Source organism: Mesoplodon densirostris, chromosome 3, assembly GCF_025265405.1.
Source record: "Mesoplodon densirostris isolate mMesDen1 chromosome 3, mMesDen1 primary haplotype, whole genome shotgun sequence".
NCBI lineage: Eukaryota > Metazoa > Chordata > Mammalia > Artiodactyla > Ziphiidae > Mesoplodon > Mesoplodon densirostris.
Genome location: NC_082663.1, coordinates 30,321,474 through 30,334,789, shown reverse-complemented (window position 1 = coordinate 30,334,789; position 13,316 = coordinate 30,321,474). Strand labels below are relative to the sequence as shown.

General features: G+C 35.8%; 1 protein-coding gene across 9 annotated transcripts in view; it reads left to right on the top strand.

Moving 5' to 3' along the window:
- Positions 1-13,316, top strand: part of LMBRD2 (LMBR1 domain containing 2) — a 47,406-nt gene that overhangs the window by 27,301 nt on the left and 6,789 nt on the right. For all 9 annotated transcript variants that reach the window (XM_060092798.1, XM_060092797.1, XM_060092796.1 and 6 more), the window contains 7 exons: positions 1,709-1,890; positions 2,450-2,583; positions 4,209-4,314; positions 4,976-5,073; positions 7,943-8,046; positions 9,470-9,516; positions 10,852-10,957. In XM_060092798.1, coding sequence (XP_059948781.1) covers positions 1,709-1,890; positions 2,450-2,583; positions 4,209-4,314; positions 4,976-5,073; positions 7,943-8,046; positions 9,470-9,516; positions 10,852-10,957 — 777 coding nt within the window. The remainder of the gene's footprint in view (positions 1-1,708; positions 1,891-2,449; positions 2,584-4,208; positions 4,315-4,975; positions 5,074-7,942; positions 8,047-9,469; positions 9,517-10,851; positions 10,958-13,316) is intronic.

The following is a 13,316-nucleotide window of genomic DNA, read 5'->3' as shown; positions in this document are numbered from 1 at the left end:
TGGGACAATGTACATTTACAGGTGAGATGAAATGAGAAATAGTGAATAGTGAGGAGAAAGGCCTTAGTTTAGGAAGTAAAGCACAAATATACTTGAGCAGGTGAGAAAAGATGTAGTGGCGGGCACTTGGGGAGGTTCTGTTCTTCAGCTTCTGTTTCCTCAGTGAAATGCTGAGAGTAATTATAGGGCAAGAGATTTGGGAAATTTGAGGAAAGAAGGTGCAAAATAGTTGCTTAGGGAGAGTACACATGGGAGAAGATTGGTGAATTATAGTATGCTAGCCAAGCAGTGCTCAGGGTCCACTTGAAGCTATTGATTAAGAATTTAAAGTGAGACGAGTCAGAAGGGTTGTGTGTCTTACTCTTGCAATGTGCAGTTCCATGGTTGCAGGCTCAGGGTAGCCAAGGAGTTGAATCTTACCAGAGCGTGGTTTAGCTTAGCAAGTACAGGGAAGCAAGAGAGGCCACAGGAATTGGGATATTGGAGAGTGATTATCCTCAAAGACTGGAATCTGAGCTGGGTAAAGAAAGTAGTAAGGACATCAGGTTAAGTGGCAAGAAAAAGGTAGTAGAATAAATGGGCTATCGGTCAGGGGAAAGTCAGTCAGTGGAGCTGGAATACTAGATGAAGGTGTTGCTTGGGGACAGGGATCCTATTCTTTAATGAGATTATAAGGGTTGGAGTTATCGGAAATAAAAGATTTAAAGGATGAGTGGTTGAGGCAAGTTGGAGGACAGACTCATTGGAGGAGAGTAGGTCGAGGAAGTGAAAGACCAGGGTATTGAAAGGAGGATCACCTGTGTGGATATTGAAATCACCAGGAGCTATCCTGTGAGTAGGGTTGAAAAGATTTAGAGTGAGCCAGGAGCTCAACTCTTCAATGAATGAAATGAAGTATATAACCTTTTCAATTTTGTGAGTTTTCTACCTTTTTTTCTTGAACTTTTTTTTTTTTTTACCTAAAGTCAGACTTAACAAAAAGTTGCCAGAATAATACAAAGAATTCCCATATGCCCTTCACCCAGATTCTTTAAATGTTAACATTTTACCTTATTCATTTGCTTTATCTTTTTCTCTCTGTATACATATTTTTCCTTTATCTTTTCAGAGTTAAATCCAGACATGATAACCTCTTTACCTCTCAATGTTTCAGTGTGTATTTTCTAAGAATAAAGACATTTTTGTACATAACCAAGTACAATGTGATCAAAATAAAGAAATTAGCATTAATACAGTACAGTTATCTATAGACCTTGTTCAGAGTTTGCTAATTGTCTCAATAATATTCTTTGTAAAAAAATCCCAGATCGTGCATTGCATTCAGTTGTCATGTCTCCTTAGTCTCCTTTAATCTGGAACAATTTCTGTGTCTCTGTTATTATTTTATGACATTGATGTTTGGAGAGTACAGGTCAGTTTTTTATTGAATGTCCCTGAATTTGAGTTTGATGTTTCCTCATAATCAGATGCAGGTTCTGCATTTTTGGCAGGAATACCTCAGCAATGATGTGTTCTTATCAGAGCATGAGGCACATAATATGTTTGTCCCATTACTGGTGATCATTTGCTTAGGATACTGTCTGCCTGGTTCCGCCACTGTTTTTCTCTTTGCAATTACGTGTCTTGTATTGGAGGTATTTTGAAACACTGTAAATATGCTGTTACTCCTTTATGGTTTTCCTAATCATTTTTTTCTTTTATCTTCCAGAGTGGTACTGGGAATGTCTTTTGCGACCGTGGTTTTATAGGGTACTTGCTGTGGTGCTGTCCATCTTCTCCGTGATTGTTGTGTGGTCAGAGTGCACATTCTTTAGCACTACACCTGTCTTATCCCTCTTTGCAGTCTTCATACAGCTGGCCGAAAAAACATACAATTATATTTATATTGAGGTCAGTTTATTTTATATGGGTCGTAAATAAATGTCAGCCGTAGTATAATCCTTAACTGTTGTATCTTTTCTCCATATATTTCTTCTAGTAATAATGAAAGCAGTGAAGTTTCCCACAGTGTTATTATTCACACTTCCAAAAATGAGCTTCATCATTTTACCCAGAATATAAAAACTAAGAACTGTATTTGAGGAGAGATGAAAAGATGCAAAATAGTGCAAAGTACTTCTATGAGAATGCTTTGATCCTCTTTATGCCAGTGAAGCTACATAACTTATAGTCTTCCTGTGAAGAGTTGCCAAGGGAATGGGAGAACAGGCTCACTTCAGGAGGTAGCTTTGAAACTTATGGATAGGATGTGGGACTGATTAAGATGTAGATTTTTTTTCATAATTTCATTTTATGAAAAAATGAAATTAGGCCGTTAAAAATTTATACTGTTACTGTGTATAAACTTTAGAATGTCAATAAATGTTAGCTGGAATTAAAAGATAATGCTTGTGATAGTATATAAGTATTGAAGTCTATTAGTCTGAAACTGGGTTCTTTGTTTTCTTAGATTGCTTGCTTCCTCTCCATCTTCTTCCTCAGTATCTGTGTTTATTCTACTGTGTTCAGGATTCGTGTATTTAACTATTATTACCTGGCTTCACATCACCAGACTGATGCTTACAGCCTTCTTTTCAGTGGCATGTAAGTAGATTGTTTGTAGAAACAAGGGAAATGTCTCCATTACATGTATTCTTATGGATCTCTCTTTTATTTCTTTTTGTTTATGGGTCTTCACTAACACCTGTATTTCTATGAGGTAATTGATTAGGTTTAAATATTAATTAGGTGCTTGTTGATTGCTAGCTAAATCCTGCTTGAAGTTTAGGGTTAAAATGGGTATGCTAGATTAGGAAGGAAAAGAAAGACATAGTGAGCCTGGATTTACCAATTAGAGGGTCAATAAATAGGTTAGTAATAATAAGAACATTTGAGAATTTAGAGACTAAGACCTAGAAAGTGTTCTGGGGTTCAGCAGCCTCAAACTGAATTGTGGAGGACCAGGAACACCAAAAGAATAATTCTTGCTGAGAGATTTAGTAGAAGTTTAGAGAGATGGTTCCAGCTTGGGCTAGGTTGCACAATCTACTATTTGTCCATATTGTTAACTTAGTTATATTAGGTTTTTAGGGCTGGACTTTGGGAACTTCAAGAGGAATCAATATCTAAGGCATCTCTAAGACTTTGGTTTTTTTTTTTTTTTTTTTTTTTTGCGGTACGCTGGCCTCTCACTGTTGTGGCCTCTCCTGTTGCGGAGCACAGGCTCCGGACGCGCAGGCTCAGCGGCCATGGCTCACGGGCCCAGCCGCTCCGCAGCATATGGGATCTTCCCAGACCGGGGCGTGAACCCGTGTCCCCTGCATCAGCAGGCGGACTCTCAATCACTGCGCCACCAGGGAAGCTCAAGACTTTTTTTTTTTTTTTTTACCTTTTTTCCCCAAATAATTATAGACTCAAAGGAAGTTGCAAATATAATACAAAGAGTCCTAGTAACCTTCACCCAGCTTCCCCCAGTGGAGACATTTTATACTGTTGTTGTACAAACACAGACACACTACTGTTAACTAGACCACAGACCTTATTAATTTTCAGTATTTTTTGTCCTTTATTCGTGTGTATGTGTGTGTGTGTGTGTGTGTGTGTGTAGATTCCCGTAACCACCACCACAATCAAGATACAGAACTATTCTATCACCACAAAAGAACTCCTCATATTACCTCTTTGTATTCACACCCTCTCTTCATTTTTGTCTCCTCCTACTCTCCAACTCTGTAGTTCTGTAAGGTTCTCTTTTTATCTGGTCAAAACTGAGCTCCAACAATTATTTATACCTGTAATTGTCAGAGTTGACATACTTTGATAAAACTTCAGATCTTTTACGTACTGAGTACAATTCACCTTGAGGATGTTACTGTCCTCGTCATGCTACTGAGACAGATTTAGATTACATAGATGGTAGACGTGGAAGAGGCACATACAGAGGCACTCTACAAATTCTTGGGATAAAGCAGTGGCAAACACCACCGAAGGAGATATCCTGAGGCTGGAGTTTTGCCTTGTAGGTGTTGATGTTTTTAAGGAAGATGTGATTAGTAGGATTTTCAGAATGTCTCAAAAGTAAGGACAGTTTGTATTAAGAATTAAAAATACCAATGGATGAGAATAATAGTTACAATGATCTGAAATGTTCTTAATGTATTTCAACATAATATATAATGTATCTTGCTGCTTTATTTTTTATATATTTTGTTTATTAACGCTTACTGCAGGTTATTTTGCCGTTTGACTCCTCCTTTATGTCTTAATTTCTTGGGTTTGACCCATATGGATTCATCCATCTCTCACCAGAATACACAGCCAACTGCTTATACATCTGTAAGTATTGTCAAAAAAGAGTTCTTTAGATTCATTATCTATATAGGGTGCTATTATTGTGAAATTTCTTTTTACTGCTGGTGGAAAAGTTCTGTTGCATTATTAGGATCTTTTTAGAAATTACTAAAACTTTCTTTTACAGATTGTATATGTAATTACTAATGACTGAATAAAAGTGATATTGCCATCTCTTATTATAAAAAATTATTTTTTGGTTCATATAAGTTCTCCAGCTGAGCAATATCAATAGACCTGACCTATAATAATATTAACCTTTATGTTTATGGTCTTAATGTATTTGATGATTTTCAGTAGTATTTATAAAATATTAATATTTGGGGGAGAAATATCTTAATAAATAAGTAAATTAAGATATAATAGACATATAACATTATATTAGCTTATGGTGTACACATAATTGGTATATGTATATATTGTGAAATAATTATCACAATAAGTTTAGTTAACATTCATCACCTCACAGTTACAATTTCTTTCCTCTTGTGATAAGAACTTAAAAATCAGTCTATTTAGTGCTTCATTTCTACTTTTTTGAAAACTCCAAATTAATTGATATAAATGGTTATGGGTGAATTTTCTAATGATGAAAAAGAATGAAAGATATAGAACTGTACTGATTTAATTTTTTCTTGCTCCTCAGATTATGGGTTCCATGAAAGTTTTATCCTTTATTGCAGATGGGTTCTATATATATTATCCTATGTTGGTGGTAATTCTCTGCATTGCTACTTATTTTAGGTAAGAAACTTAACATTGCTTATTTTCCTCATACGCTTAGTCTGATCTGGATAACTTTTCTCCTTAAAGCTCTTTTAAATATTCACTGATTGGGTTCTGGTTGTTTGTTTTATTGTGGCTTTGTGGGTGCTAGGCATAGTTTAAAGGGGTCGCTTGAGTGACTGGGTCAGGTTCTCCCTCCAAAGATATTTTCAAGAAAAGAGAGAGAGTTATTCTGTTACACATAGTCTACAGAGTGATAGGATTAATTACAGAATGTTAACTCTGAGTCCTGGCCTGTGATACTGGCAGCCAGTGTAGCTTATAAAACACCCCCATACCCAGCTTCTATCCAGTAACATATATTAGTCTTAGGGCTTTCCCCACAATTATTTTTGGGTTTCTAGATGTTTCAGATCATAGCCAGAAAAAAGGGTCAGGTGAGGGACAGTTGAAGCAGACAGTACATGTAAGGCAGGAAAGTACGTGGGCTGCTCTTTTTATAGGATCAGAAAAAGTGGTAGAACCTTGGCAGAGATCAGACTCAAAAGGAGTTAAAAGACAGGTGTGCTTGGCTTCTAGCCCCCGTCTTCCCTACTTCCACATGTTAGGTGCCCATATCCTGTACTCTGCCTACCCTCTTCAGTGCTTAAGTGCTCCATGACACACCAAAAATGCCGCTTAAAAAAAAAATGTTATTGATAATAAGTTTCATCCAACCACTTTTCATTTAAATCTTTCAGTACCATTATATAGTTATTGTAAATAATGTACATTATTGTACTGATATTCTAATACTAGGATATTGAGTAAACAGACAAGTTTTGTTTGAAATAAATTCTCTATTGAATTTTGTAAAACATATATATTTTACCTTCTCATAAGTAAAGGAGCTAAAGGATTATAATTTAGAATAAAACAGTTAATTTGAACTGATAAAAAAAATCTAATATTTTCAATTTTTTTCCATAAGGTAGAAAAGACAGAGGTTTATACTATGAAAATGATATATTAAAGGAAGAGACCAATCATCCTTTGGATATCCAAAGTTAAATTTTTATTATATGCTTATTCATTTGAACAGTTTATAAACTACAAATGGAACATTAAGAGCTTGTGATGTATAACTCATATCTTCTCATGTTAGTAGTTATGTTGGTAAGATTAGCATCTCATCTTATTAGATTGTTATACTGATTGAGGAATAGATGGGTGGGATAGTGCCTTGTCAACTATAAAAATCTTAAACAAATGTAAGGAATTATGTCTAAAAGGAAAATTGTTGAACTTAAAAATAATTCCTTAAAAGTGTTGTTTTAGAGTTAGTTAAGATAAATTTTGAGTGCCCATTTGTCTTTAAGAGAAAAAATGGTCATATTCCTCAATTTTCAAATTATAAAAATACTCTATTATAGGAGTATATGAAGCAATGCCTTGCTGACATTTCAATGGTAACTTGACTTTATAGGCCAGTTTTCTTTTGAAATGCTGCCATAATTAGTCTAATTCCCATATTACTAACACACAGCCATACCCAGAGCTAATATTCAGACTTAACTGCCTAGAGAATGTAAAGCTGTTTCCTGACACTTTAGACAAAGCTAAGACCTTCCCAGAGACAATGATCTCATCCTGGAGTATAGTATTCCCACAAGAATATGAAGATGGTAAGGGAATATTTAAAGTCACGGAATTAGCATGACCATCTACCTGAAACCCCAGTTTTACTTACCATTAAGTCATACAGAGCATTCCTTATATATTAAAACAGGCAGATAATTTATGAATTAGCCAGATTTTTACACATCACTAATGTAAAATGGTAGATCTTCACTTTTTTTAAATTGCTCTGCTGTTTTCTCTTCCTCCTAATATACACACACACATACTTCTCCCTTTCTCCTTCTTCCTCTCTCCCCCTTGCTCCATGTATGGTGTTGAGGGCATATGTTGAGGGCATTAGCCTGCTGTGGCCCCCTTTGCCTGGCAAAGCAATAAAGCTATTCTTCTGTACCTCAAAAGAAAAAAAAATGTACATCAATGAAAAAGTTTGAGAACTAAGGTAATAAAAAGAGCTTGGTTTTTGTTTTGTCTTGGATTTAAATCCTCAGGTCTAAAATTTATTAATTGATCTTTAGCAAGGTTTTTAACCCCTTGTACCTCTGTTTCCTTATCTGTAAAGTGTTATTTATCTCTTAGAATTATAATAAGAATTAAATAAGAGTATCTTTAATTGTCTGATGCATAATAGTTTAACAAATATTAATCCTTCCTTCCTTGCCATATTTTCAGGGTATTTCTGTCTTGTACAACAGTGAGGTTTAAAGTAAATAGTAAATAAGATATAAAATGATAACCCCCAGATAAGCTATAGTAATGAATTCTGAGTTTATAGTAACACCTATTTAAATAGAATTGACTAGTTCTCAGGATAAAAAAAATAAAACATGAAAATCAATTTGTGTAACTAAGACTTTCTAAGCCAGAATATTCTACACTTGTAAATACTGGTTGTGTATGTGTATTTTCAGTATTAAAATTGCTGTTTGAATATAAGAAAAGAATAAATTGCTTTTGTATTATAGCCATTGTTTAGCATCCTGCTATAATAATCTTCTGAAGGTATGCTAATGGCCTAACTTAATTTGTGTCTGTAAGAAATATGGCTTTGGTGCATACCCTAGTCAGTGGAGTACTGGGCATATAAGCTTCTTAGAAAGGGAAATAATTACTTCTTAAAAAAGACAAATGTAGCTCTAGGTAACTTGACATGATAACTAGTAATAAACCACAGGCTTCTGTGGGGTGCAAATACTAAAGAACAATTAATTTATCTAAACATTTACAGTGTGAAATAATGCTTATCTTTTTGAAAATCGACTTTTATTAGCTTGGGAACTCGTTGTTTGAATCTACTTGGTTTCCAGCAGTTCATGGGAGATAATGATATGACATCAGACTTAGTTGATGAAGGAAAAGAATTAATCAGACGAGGTAAGATTTGTCTTTTAAAATAAATGAAGGGAAAGTGCTAAGACTGAGAATACAAAATTAATGTTTGTATGATTTGAAATTTTTTTTTTTTTTTTTTTTTTTGCGGTACACGGGCCTCTCCCATTGCGGAGCACAGGCTCCGGACGCACAGGCTCAGCGGCCATGGCTCACGGGCCCAGCCGCTCCGCGGCATGTGGGATCTTCCCGGACTGGGGCACGAACCCGTGTCCCCTGCATCGGCAGGCGGACTCTCAACCACTGCGCCACCAGGGAAGCCCTGAAATTTTTAATCTATCTTAAGAAATTACAAATTAATATGTTTTAGCTAAAATTCTACAGAAAGCTTTCATAGCAAAAATAATTCGAAAACATAAATGATTGTTTCATCTGTCTTTAAGAAATTCTTCAGAGGATTTAATAATTAATATGCCTGCAACTAAATAACGCCCTTGTTTGGTGTTGGAGTCATTTTCCTGTTTGCTTTGAAATAGATTTGCCAAGTTAAATACAGTTAGAAAACTCATTAATTTAAGGAATCATCATTAAAAAAAAGGTAAAGAATCATCATTAGTTTAATGCTGCATAGGAAATCATTCAGGCCAAGGCTGGTTTTTAGAATGTGGTAATCATTAACAACCTGTTAGAATACATGGCACTCTGTTAGAATCTAATCTCAAAACTGAGTGTATCAAATTTCCTGATGTTCAAGTGATGGTAGAATAGGGGGGAAAAGAAAAACAAAACTTGAGTTTTGGGACATTGGTTCTTACGCATTCTCCCTACTTGGGTCTGCGGGTTTTGTGTGATCTTATTTAAATGTAATCCAAAATGTACTGTGGCTCTAAAATAAGCCAGCGTAGCCTTCACATGCTCTCATAGGAAGGTGGTATCTAGTTAATGTAATAGTTCTGCTGCTTTTTGCATTAATTAGACTTCATCTGGAGTATCATATCCAGTCCTGGGTAAGATTTTCAAGAGTAAGACTGACAAGTCAGAAGGAAGCTAGGACAGCCAGAATGAGTCTGGAGGGCATATCTTCTGGAAAAGAACCACTGAGTATATAGCCAGAAAAGAGTAATGGAAAAGACTCTTATGCAGAAAGAAGTATGAACTTAATTTAGAAGACAAGACATAAAGAAAAAGAGAAGTTGCAGAGAAACAAATTTCAAGTCACCATGGGGAAGAAGTTCTTCCTCACTCAAGCTATTTAGTCAGAGCCTAAAGGGCCATCTCCAACAAAAGTAGAGAAAGTATTCTCTGTGGAGTTAGGTGACCTCTCCGGTTCTTTCCAACAATAACCTATTACCTTTGGCTTTGTAGTAATTTAAAGGAAATTGGTCATAGCCTGATACCTTTACTTCAGTTACTCTACATCTAATTAAACCATGTTATACCAAATTTGAGACCACTTTTCTGTCTCTAGAGAAGCGAAAAAGGCAACGGCAAGAAGAAGGTGAAAATCGACGCAGAGTAAGTACCGTACTTACTACATTTCTGTAACCTAAAGATTAATGTAAAATATCGTAAGAATCTTATTGATTTAGAATAATTGGCTAAAAACAGTGGGAAAAAGACATAGGAGATACTTTTCCAGAAAAGCAGTTTTAATAGTTTCAGATGTACATGTAGGTATCCTGTCAGACCTGTTCTAAAAAGTCATTAGTAATAAATTACTTCATGTCCAACATCTAGCAGTTTCTTGCCTAGAGTAGGTGCTCCGTAAATATTTATTGGATAAGTGAATAAATTCATGCAATTTTGCTATTAAAGTGATTTTGATTGCTTGAAAATTATGCTTTTTTTGTAATATGACATTAATTTTATTCCTCTTTAATTTTTCCTTAGTCCTTCGTTTCCTGAGGCAAACTAACCTCCTAGAGAATTGAAAAGGCAAAAAATGAGAAAAATCTAGTCACAGTTACCACAAATTTTCAATACCTGAGTGTGTCCATTACCGGAGAAGTGAAGACTCAGGAGACGTGATAGTTGTCTTCGTGTATTTTAGTGTATGTTATGTAAGGGAGACTTGGTCTTTAATTTCAGAAGGCATAACTAGAACAAAAGAGCAGAAGTGACTGGAAATAGAGTTCACCTCTTTGTGAAAACTTCCACAGTTTACCAAAAGTGCAGTGGGATCATCACACATAGAAATTTCCATGTCATTTAGTAAGAGAGCCAAATGGTATCTGGCATGGTTATTTTAAAATGAAACCCTGCACTGCATGGGAGGCTTAATTAGGACCTCTAAAGTTCCTTTCAATTCTAAGAATTTAATGAGTAGAATCCCAGTTAATAAGGTTTTAGTGCAGTTAAAACACAATGCCACGTGAGTCATTACCTAATTATGTTTGTATACAACTCTAATTTTGCTATCAGAAATGACTTTTCAGTCTCTACGATTTGTAGTTTATTTTAGTGAGAGAAAATTCTATTAACATCTCATTAATTACTATGAGTTATCATAACTCTTACATGGTCAAGGTAACCTTATTGTAGTTGTAAAATTATTTTGACATTTTAGATAAAATTCAATAACTTAAAATAACCATAGCTAGCAAAAATGTCTATAAATATCTTCATTTAAGTTAAGTTTGGCAACTATTAAAAGCATTTAGAGATAAGAAAAGTATTTATCTATGATTTCTAAAGGCACTGTGCTAATTATACTGATTATCTGATGAATTCCTGATGAAAAAGAATTAGATTATATTACCCTACATATGTAATCTAAATCTGTTATCACTGATGAATTATTTTCTGACTGTGTGTTCTTGTGTTATATAATCATTTGTGTTTCCTTCCTAGGAATGGAAAGAACGTTATGGACACAGTAGAGAAGATTCCACTAGAAACAGAAATGTTCATATTGACCCAAAAGAATCAAACTTCTCAGATATTAGTACCAACCGATGTAAGTAGTTTATTGTCTAGTTCTCTAAGAAATTTTTTTCTTATGCTTGCTTGCATAGAGTCTGAGGATTAGTTACCCATCCAGAAATGCCTTTATAGAATTATAAATGTGGTTCTGCAGTGACTTTACTTTTTTCATCCCTCAGTGTATGAGAGGAAGGAGAAACTCAAATATGCATTCTGGTAGGAGAAGGAGACATCTGGGACATCAAGTGAATAGTTGTAATTACACTACCTAAATAATAGTACTTATCCCAGGCACATTGTAAGCAGGTACTGATTTCTATTTACCTAGATGTTTTTCAGGCTGTTCAGTCATTTTTATAATAAATTACTGATTGACCCATATATATCAGGTACTTTCCCAGGAATGCAGGAATACAAAGAAGATAACTTCCATCCTTGGTTTGCCTATAATTTAGTAAGGGACTGATATCAGGCAGAAGACATGGGTCAGTGGGTTGGATTAGGAAGCCTTCCCACATCCTTGACCCTGCCATCTGCTTCTGGGAATGTGAATTCCCAGGATCCAGCACTGAGTAGAAGGCAGAGGTTGTTTGTCTTTGGGGGAGATGCAGGGATGCTGAGAGAGTGTAAGGGGGCATGCCTGATGCTGAGGGAACACAGCTCAGAGGATGGAAAAAGAATTCTTTATTGGGAACAGATTTCTGTTATAAAGAAGTACTATTTAGGAATAAGTAGTACTTAGCCAGGTGAAGGGGTTTTAGGCAGAAGGAGGAATGAGTGACATGAGAGAACCTTTGGGGAAATGTAGGTTTTTCTCTATGACTAGAGCCTAAAGTATGAGAAGCCTGATGAGAGGCGAGGCTGCAGAGATAGTTGGGAAACAGGTATTATCATGCTTAGAAGTTCAGCTTTTATCCCAAAGGTAAGATTTCAATATGGAAAGAAGCATGCACAGATTTTTGGTTTAGGAAGATGAATCTGATATCTGTATAAAGCATGATTTCCAGGGAAGTGAGACAGAAACCAGTTTAGTGTATGTTTTAGTAATGCAGTCAAAAAATGATGAGGGCATGAAATAAGCACCCTTGTGATGACCCTGGAGATAAAGAAGAAAGGATGTGTTTGGATGAGATTTAGTGTAGAAGAAATAGGAGAAAACTAAAGTTTCAGTTAAAGCTAGAAAATAGAGGTAGGATTCTACAAAGAGATTTGGAAGTTTATCATGGATTTGGAGTTAACAGAGTGCAGAGATCTGGGAATATGGAGAAGGTTAAGAAAAGAGGAAACACAAAGCCTTAGGATGATGAGTTAGAAACTGGCATGTGGTAGGCAACCAATATTTGCTGAATGAATGAGAGAAACGGTAAAGGGCAGAGTCCAAGATGACAAAAATATGAGAGAATTGGCTTGCCTTAAATGTTCAAAAAGATATAGTTTTTTTGAAGCTGTTGAGCTGCTCAAAATAGCATTGTGAAAATTTAGGTTGTTTATGAAGAAAACCCCATTCACGTAGAGAAGGAATTAGTTCTCTAGATCTGTGCTGACCAGGATGGTAACCATTAGCCACATATGGCTGTTGAGCATTTGCAGTGTAGCTGGTGCCCCATATTGAAATAATATTTTGTATATACTGAGTTAAATTAAATATATTAAGATTAATTTCACCTATTTCTTTTTACTTTTTTAATGAATCTACTAGTAAAAAGTAAATACGGGGCTTGGAATTTATTTCTGTTGGACATTACTGCCCTAAACTCTTGCTTCATGGGAAAAAGACTCAGGCCTTTTTTGAAGAGTTTGAGTTGATTACACCTTAAAATCCTAGCCGAGGGCTTCCCTGGTGGCGCAGTGGTTGGGAGTCCGCCTGCTGATGCAGGGAACACAGGTTCGTGCCCCGGTCCGGGAGGATCCCACATGCCGCAGAGCAGCTGGGCCCGTGAGCCATGGCCGCTGAGCCTGCGCGTCCGGAGCCTGTGCTCTGCAACGGGAGAGGCCACGGCGGTGAGAGGCCCGCGTACCGCAAAAGAAAAAAAAAAAAAACAATCCTAGCTGAGAAGTGAGATGTAGCACCCCCTGCATTCAGTGTGCAACCAGCTGAAACTTAATTTGATTATGAACAATTTCACTGTTATGATACCATAGTTAAATACTAATTCTGATTCATATTGAGTCTTTGCACTATAGCTGCTTCTGAGCTTAGACTACATACAAGGGAGAACTTTTCCTTGTTATTTTCTATCATACTATTAATCATTTTAATCTAATTTTAAGATAACTATGTAGTTATCTTTTCTTAATATTGTCTTTACAATCAAAATTCAGATCCTTTATAATCTTGACTTCTCTTTCTGTGAGTCCATAGACTGTGACCCATAAAGACAATAGAAAGTGGA